We start from the raw sequence: 8,965 nt of genomic DNA, 5'->3' as shown, positions 1-8,965 counted from the left end.
ATAGCTTCCCTTGCAGCTTCTTTGAACTATAATGTTTCTACATCTTTGATTAACTTTAGCATAATCTCCTTAAAAAAAGGGTAAGTAAAAAAAAGAGATATACAACAAAATTTATGTCCAAAGCACACAAAATTGTTTTGAAATTTGACTTTTTAAGAGTGATTATTTCGTGGCCTTGGAGTATTACTCCACACTATTTATGATTTGACACTCATCAAATTGTTTCAAAAAACACAACAAAAAGTACTTTAAGTTTCACTAGTTTAATCAATGAATATCAAGTTGAAACACTACATGGTATTGCTTGATGAGCAAAACATAATTTCTCATTTTTTAGTGACTTTTTGATCTTTTATAAGAATGTATAAAACTTGTTTAAAAAAAAAGAAGAAAGAGTTGAATCTGAAGCATAAACTATTTTTTAAAAATAAATTTCTGTTTGTGAGTTTTAAGTAGGTAGCTTTATTGCTATAAATATCATGTACAAGCAAGCCATTGGAGCATAACAAAAAAATCAACTATGGCTTTTAACCTCTCAGCTGTTTCTTTAACCACTCTGCTTTTGTTGGCATCATCATGTTCATCATTTTTGTTTGGTGTATCAGAGGCTAATTCATATTCATCATCTTCACATCACCATTTAGTGAAGGGCCTTTCATGGAGTTTCTATGAATATGAGTGTCCTAAGTTGGAATCTATTGTGAGAAAACATCTCAAGAAGGTTTTCAAGGAGGATATTGGCCAAGCTGCTGGCTTGCTTCGCGTTCACTTCCATGACTGCTTTGTTCAGGTAACTCATCATCAACATATCAAACCTGTTAGATGTTAATTTCATGGATCATTCTTATTAGATCTCTCTCTCTTAGCTTTATAAAATGACTACTCACTCATACACATAGCCCTTCTGAAAATGATTGTATATTCATGCCTTTTTTTTTGTTTTGTTTTGTTTTGTTTTCTTTATTGTCTTATTTTTTATTTTCCATTCAAACATGTGGCGGAAGTTAAACAGTTGGGTTTATTTTCTTTCGAAGGGTTGGATTTTTCTTAAATTTAAATATGAATTTAATCATCATGTTTGGCCTTGTGGAGTTTATTACTGGTCTCGTTTTGATGATCTGAATTGTTTATTTTGTAAAACTTTTATGTATTTATTCATAAAAAAACTAGATCGATCCGATAATCTTAACATTTTTATTTATAACATTTGTGTCCTAAAAAATAGAAGATAGAGCATCTTTTTTTTTTTTGACATGTAATAAAATGAAAAAAGTTACGATTATCATATTAACTTAATTTTTTTTAATGAATAATATACACGTTAATTTTTTTTTCCTGAATGATATACACGGATGACCTTACAAAATAAATGATTCAGATTATTGAAATGCGACCTATGATGAGTCTCACAAACCCAAACATGACGGTTAGGTTTAGATTTAAAATCTTGGGATAGTTTGGTTTTCTTTTTTCTTCGTGTTTTGAGAACACAAATTATGAAAGTCTTGAAACACATCATTTTTTTGATTTTTGTGGGAAAGCAATTTTTAAAAATTTAAAAACAACTTTTAGTTTTTTTTTATTTTTTATTTTCTTTGTTTTTAAATATATATAATTTTTAAAAACATTTAAGAAAGTTTTATTAATTTTTTGAATATATACATTTTTTTATTTTCCAAAAATAGAAAGCGATAGCACAGAGCAATTTCTTTACTAATGCAACAGTGTTGTCACTTTTCAGGAATTGTGCTATTTTATCCTTAGTCCATAAGCTTTCTAACAATAACCCACTGATAGGCCCATTCACATAAGACCATATTAATTCTGCAACAAAGACAGAAATTATTTACACAAAAAAAAAAAAAAAAACACAACAATATCCATAAATGAATAAATTTTTACAAAATTTGCTGGTATGATCCACTTCTAAGAAAATTTGACTGTTCACATACATTACTTGTCTAGTTTTTTTGATCGAATTCTATGTTACTCAGAAAATCTCATTTGAGGATTAATTACCAAGTTTCCCATGGGCACACTAACTGAAGAAATGAATTGACAACACTAGATCAAAGACCTTGCCAGTTGAATATCACAATGTATAGAGTTTTGATTAAGTATATTCATATTTTTTGATACTTTTTGTAAAATTTTCTCTATATGTAACATTAGTGATTTTTTACTTTGCTCCACTTTTTTAGTCATGCTGTTAGGACTTGGTGTGACTTGACATTGCAAGGTCTTTAATTGTTTCTCCATTTTATGACATATGATAGGGATGTGATGGTTCAGTGCTGCTTGAAGGATCGGCAAGCAAGCCGAGCGAGCAAGAAGCGCCTCCGAACCTAAGTTTGAGGGCAACGGCATTTGAGATCATCAATGATCTCCATGCGCTCGTACAGAAGGAATGTGGCAGGGTCGTCTCCTGTGCTGACATCACTACTCTTGCAGCTCGCGACTCTGTTTACCTGGTAAAATCGCCCAACTTTATCCACTTCTCCAAATAATTTATGCACTAGTTCAAATTTTAGTTGGTGCTTGATTTTCCTGTAAGGCCATAGAAGGAACTTGTTCCATTGAAAGAAAGTAGCAAATGGAATAGGAAGACTTCTAATTACATAAACTGAGTGAGAATTTTGAAATACAAAAATTTCGAGCTATAATGGAACAATTAGGGACTTTGGTTTTTATTTAGCCATTACACAATATTATCTCGCAGTTAGGAGAACATTAGGTGCAAAAATTTCGAGGTAGAGATTCTCATATTGAATTATACTATTAGCGTGAGAGAATTTGACATTTGTGAAAATTTTGGTTGAGGGAAGCATGTTTTTTTTTTGAGTGATGTTTTATTACCTTCAAATTCTCTCTTCACCGTACGATCAAGTCTGATCCTATTGTAGAGTAAGAATTTGGTATAAAAGAACGTGAGAGGAGGGGACAAAACACAAATTACTGAATTACGTGCCAATCACCTTTAAAAGAAATTTGTTTGTTAATTGTAAACAATTAACAACCACATTAATATAGTGATAAATTCAATATACGAATCATGAAAAAAAAAAAAAAAAAAAAAAAAATTTCCTTATTAGTGCTTTAGTAGTTTATCTTTAATTTATTTAAAATTTTGACTTTATGCTACTTTTTAAGCGAATTATACTAACGGTCTCTATAGTTTGGGACTTGTGTCATTTTATTTCTTGTCCTTTCAATTGTGATACACTTGACTTTTAATTTTAAATCTTGTTTTAAATAAGGACAATTGAACACACTATTGCTCAATTTCAAGGGCAAAATCATCAATTTGATAAAATATAAGCTAGTTTGACAAAAATAAATGTGAAAAAATTAATTTTTAATTTTTAAAAATTATTTCTACCCACCAAAGATAAAATTATATAATAATGATAAATCTTTTACATTTTTTTTGCTAAATTAATTTTAATATGTGTTTAGATGATGATCATATAATGAGTGGTTGTTTTTGTTGATTTTTATTTTTTATTTTTTATTTTTTATTATAGTTATCATGTAGTAGATGGTTGTATTTGTTGTTAACATATATTTTTTGATGGTTATGATGCAATGAATGGTTATTAGGCTTTTAATAAGTAATCGATATGTTTAATATACGAAACATTTTTAGTTTTGGATTTTTTTTATTTAATAGATTAGTTTAATAATGACATTAAAATTATCGCCATGTTTGACTTTTGAAAAAATAGAAATTAATTTAACAAAAATAAATATCTCAAAAAAAATTATTTTAAAAAATTATTGCTACCCTTCCAAAAGATAAAATTATATAAAAATGATTTTTTAATTTTCTTTTTTCAGCAATTTAATTTTTAATTTTTAAAAAAAAAATTCTGAAAATAGATTTTGAAAACCAAACCAAACAGAACAAACTTTTTAACCAAAAAAGTTTTAGTATTATTCATTAAAAAAAAATGCCGTTACATTTCAAACAACATACAAGTTAACCAATACAAAATAAATTATATGACGATTTTACCTTTGAAATAGACCGTTTGTAAAGAAAACATCTTTGATTATCTTTATCAAATATATCATAATTGAAAAGTCATGAATTAAAATGACACAAGTCTTAAACTATATGAATAGTATAATTAACCCTACCTTTTATGAACTCAAACCACGTTATTGGCTGAGACTTCAATCCAATCCATGGCAAAACAATTAAACAAGATTTTATATTAGGATAATTTAACTAACAAATTGTTCACATGTATTTGTTGCAAGTGCAGTCAGGAGGGCCCGAGTATGATGTCCCGTTGGGCAGGCGGGACAGCCTAACTTTTGCAACGAGGAATGTGACACTGGAAAACCTTCCGGCACCAACACACAACGCCAGCTTCCTCCTTACCTTTGCCGCCAAGAAGAAGTTCGACGCCACTGACCTCGTGGCCCTCTCTGGTGGCCACACTATTGGCCTCAGCCACTGCACTTCCTTTGAAAATAGGTATTTGAAACCAAATTTCAAAATTTAAAGGGCAAATTACACCTGTAATCTTTACATTTTGTCACTTATGTTATTTTAATTCCTACAATTTTAATCAACTCAATTTTGATCATTAATTTTAAATTTTGTGTTAATTTAATCAAATTGATAACGCCATTAGGATTTTCAATAAAAAAAATTCACTGAATTGGTTGTACAATTTTTCATTAAGGCGTGACACATATTATTCATGTCCGTATTTGCCATAGAAAAAGCTGACAATTAGAAATTTGGGATAAAGTTGAAAATTCAAGGTTAAAATAGATCAAATTTTAAGGACTAAAATGATACGAATATCAAAATATAGGGCCTAACAGTGTAATTTGTTAATATAAAATTCAAAGAGAAACTCGGTACAATTTATTCTACAAAAATCAAATTGACACAAGATACAAACAACAATCACTTCGAGTCTATAATTTACCCACATTTTATTATTTATTATAATTTGATTTCTTTATTTCATGACTTTTTCTCTAGTTGAAAGTGACTTTTATATGTTTCTAATATCTAAATCCCCAACAACAACAGGCTCTACCCAACTCAAGACCCAACCATGGACACAGACTTTGCTAGTGACCTCAAAGTCATATGCCCAACAACAAACTCAACCAACACAACTGTGCTAGATATCAGGACTCCAAACAAATTTGACAACAAGTACTATGTTGATCTCTTGCACCAGCAAGGCCTCTTCACCTCCGATCAAGACTTGTACACCGATGAGAGGACTCGTGACATTGTTGAGAGCTTTGCTCATGATCAGAATCTGTTTTATGAAAAATTCGCATCTGCGATGATAAAGATGGGCCAGTTAAGCGTGTTAACAGGTGGGAAAGGAGAGATTCGAGCGAATTGCTCAGTGACGAATTCGGATAATTTGGACTTGGCATCTGTGGTTGTGGTTGAAGAGGATTTGGAGACAGCGGCAGAGTTGCGGTAAAACTACCTATCCAGAAATATTATCGAGAATTGTACTCGATATTTCTTGATAAAAGTGTGGGTAAAAATTATGGATATGTTGTTATGTTTTCGTATACTTGGTTGAGTGTTTTGTAACTTGTTTAGTACAAGAACTCTCAAAATAAATAGTTGGTCATGTAGTACATTAGCTAATTTGGTGTCATGTTATTAAGTGTGGGTAAAAATTATGGATATGTAGTTATGTTTTTGTATACTTGGTTGAGTGTTTTGTGACTTGTTTAGTACAATAACTCTCAAAATAAATAGTTGGTCACGTAGTACATTAGCTAATTTTGTGTCATGATTAAGTGTCTTTCACTTATGATGACAATTTAGTTGGAATTACGGAACTTCACTATGATGTTTTTTGTTCTTATCTTTTTTTAATTGACGTAATTTCATATGTGATGTGTGTTAACTTTATCAATAAAGTTTTTTTTTTTTTTTTGTCAACAAAATAAAAAGTATCTTTTACCTGATTATGTAAAACCAATGAGGCTATATATTTAAGTTTGACTCTTATTGGGTTTGTTAAAAAATATATTAAAGTTGATTTGTTATATTACGTGTACAAACTAAATTTAAATACTTTTCAAAACTCGTTAATTTTTTTTAACTCAGCTTCAACTCACTCAAGGAATTTACATGCATAATAAAATTGTATAAAAAAATCAAATTACGCAAACTCAACTTATAAGTAACTCAATTGAAACACGTTTGAGAACAATTCAAAAGAAAAATTAATTAAAACCTAATCACATTTTTCTATAGAATTTTCATGTAAGAATTGACGTTACAAATCGAGAGTGACTACTGTGTCTTGCAGTTTCCCACATCACACAATAGTAGCCAAATTGATGTGTCACCCTCAACTTATAAGTTGGCCCATAATTTATTTATTTTTTAAAAAAATTATTACAATTTTGAATAAATTAAAAAATCTTGGATATGCATTGCATATCATATGTAATTCTACATAAAATTACTTAAATTTTTATGAAGTTACATAAGTAGTCTCACAAAAATGCATAAGTTCAACACTAATTCATGTAATCACATAAATTTTCATGAACTTACGCAAATGTGTTTAATTTGTGCATTTTTTTGTGATCACTTAGATAAATTTATAAAAACTTACATAATTTTATATAAAATTAAATAAGGTGTGCCCAACAACGGATCAATTTTCTTAAATGCACAATCAACTTATTGAATTGATAATGATCATAAAAAGCCATAAATCACATGTCATGCTATGAAGAAAAATGTGGTTCACATAATAGTCAATTCACATTATCTTAAAATATAGCAAATGCATGTCTTTAGTCTAATTGTATTATCTTATGGGTAACATTTTTGTAATTATCCAGTTGATTAAGTAACCTTGGAAAGACCTTTTAGCCACAAGGTTTTTCTAAACTCCACCAGTTCCAAACTATATCACAGATAGAACTGTAGAGAGAACGAAACCTACCCTTCATCTTGATATGGCTTTCTGGAATTTCGAGGCATTAAAGCATTGACTATTTTTTGTGGATTGAGAATTTTTTAATCCACAATCAATACACATCTATCTTCCAAACCGGTGAGTTATACAATGGGTTGTTTTAGAAATTTGGCTAAAAGTTAATTTTAACTTCTAGTTTATTTTATATCATATCATTTTTCTATTTTTTTATACATTCTTTTAAAAAAAAAAAGTTAGTAAAAGTTAAAAAAATTAACTTTTAACCAATTTTTCAAAACAAGCCAATATTGTAACAGTTTCAATATAGTGGTTGGTTGAATGGTTTGAGTAGTTTAGGACACTTGACGATATAGGGTAAATTATATTATTGCTTTTTATATTTTGTCTTTGTCATTCTAGTTTTTATATTTTCAATTGACACAATTCTGATTCTTAATTTTAAATTTGTATTAATTTGGTCTAATTGATAATGTTATGCTTGGTTATCGTTTTTCAAAAACACTTTTCAGAAAATTTTACTTTCTTATTTTCTGTGTTTTTTTTGTTTTTATTGAATTTTTTTAATATTTTGAGCAAATTTTTTAATTTTTAGACATACCTAACATAAATATACCTAAAAAGTAAAAAAAAATTGAAAAAATCTTTTAAAAATTCACTAAATACCAAAAATACAAAAAAAAAATACGAGAGTTCAGTACATTTTTTATATTTTTATGTATTTATTAATTTTTAAAAATATTTTTTCACAAATTTTTTACTTTTTAGATACATCTAAGTAAGATGCATCTAAAAACGTAAAAAAAATATTTAAAATTTTAAAATATTCACTAAAAACAAAAAAACACGAAAACTAAAAAACTCAGATTTCAAAAAACTTAATTCAAAAAACCCAAACCAAATTAGTTGAGATAAACTCATTGAGATTAGTAAGTTTATAATTTTACTTTAAAAAATATGACACATGCCACTTATATGCATATTTTTTATTAAAAAAATGCTAAAAACTGTAATCAATTAAATTAAATTAAAACAAAATCATAAATTCATGATCAAAATTGAGCCAATTAAAATTATAGGAATCAAAATAACACAAGAACTAAAGTATAAGAATACTGCCGCAATTTGCCTTAAAATATATAATGATAGAAAACTTAAGTAACCAAACTAACTAATTTTTATTACAATTTCAAACAAAAAATTTATTATTCATTCCAAATCTTGACACAAAATTCACAAATTAATTGAATACATGATGTTATTCAAAATCATATTTCACAACTTAATATATAAAACAATCAAATTTGAAAAAAAATAAATATTGCAAAAAGAAAAAAATGAGGGGTGGGTATTACCCAATTGTGCACATTCATATAAGCATATAAAACAACCGACTTACCTATTTTTATGATCTAACTTCTGATCCGTCTCTTAAATCACTCACTTTCTCAATTCATACGGGTTGATTTACGTAAATGTAAGGTTGACTATGTTTTTAGTACGCCCGGACCCATAAATAAACCATCTTTTTAAGTTGCCATGTGAATTTTTTAAAAAATTAAAAATTAAAATAAAATAAAATAAAAATCAACGGCAGCTTACCTTGTTGCTTCTTTGAACTCTATGGAAATGTTTGATTGGAATGATTAAAGTATGAGATTAGAATTATTAATCCGTCGGTCCAATTATCCTATGTTTGTTTTGACATTTTGGTTTAGGATTATTAATCCAACAAATTTGTAAGACTATTAGTAATGGGGTATGGGTGGGATAGTGAATAGCACACTAATTTAATAAGATTATTAATACCTCATTATTAATCTTATGAATCAAACATGACCTATATGTTTCTCTATCTTTGATCAACTTTAGCATAATCTCTTTTAAAAATAAAAAATAAAAAAAGGTAAATAAGCAGCCAAAAAAAAAAAAAGCAGAGAGATATACAACAAAATTTATATGTCCAATGTACACAAAATTGTTTTGGAAATCGCCTTTTTACGTGTGATTATTTA

General features: G+C 28.1%; 1 protein-coding gene across 1 annotated transcript; it reads left to right on the top strand.

Moving 5' to 3' along the window:
• Window positions 1-269: 269 nt before the first annotated feature.
• On the top strand, window positions 270-5,699 carry LOC114305606 (peroxidase 12). The gene is made up of 4 exons (XM_028250712.2): window positions 270-790; window positions 2,277-2,471; window positions 4,269-4,483; window positions 5,054-5,699. Exons 1-4 carry the CDS (start codon window positions 521-523, stop codon window positions 5,463-5,465), a joined length of 1,092 nt encoding a protein of 363 aa, XP_028106513.2. The 5' UTR covers window positions 270-520; the 3' UTR covers window positions 5,466-5,699.
• The last annotated feature ends 3,266 nt before the right edge of the window (window positions 5,700-8,965 follow it).

This window comes from Camellia sinensis, chromosome 6, assembly GCF_055761805.1.
Source record: "Camellia sinensis isolate YWXY chromosome 6, ASM5576180v1, whole genome shotgun sequence".
Classification (NCBI taxonomy): domain Eukaryota; kingdom Viridiplantae; phylum Streptophyta; class Magnoliopsida; order Ericales; family Theaceae; genus Camellia; species Camellia sinensis.
The sequence above is the reverse complement of the archived record's forward strand: the minus strand, read 5'-3'. Positions and strand labels throughout refer to the sequence as shown.

What these genes read in the sequence shown, in the direction of transcription:
- LOC114305606 (XM_028250712.2), top strand. Translation starts at nt 521, where the DNA reads ATGGCTTTTAACCTCTCAGCTGTTTCTTTAACCACTCTGCTTTTGTTG. An exon ending in TCCATGACTGCTTTGTTCAG is followed by an intron (nt 791 to 2,276) that starts GTAACTCATCAT and finishes GACATATGATAG; the next exon opens with GGATGTGATGGTTCAGTGCT. An exon ending in CTCGCGACTCTGTTTACCTG is followed by an intron (nt 2,472 to 4,268) that starts GTAAAATCGCCC and finishes TTGCAAGTGCAG; the next exon opens with TCAGGAGGGCCCGAGTATGA.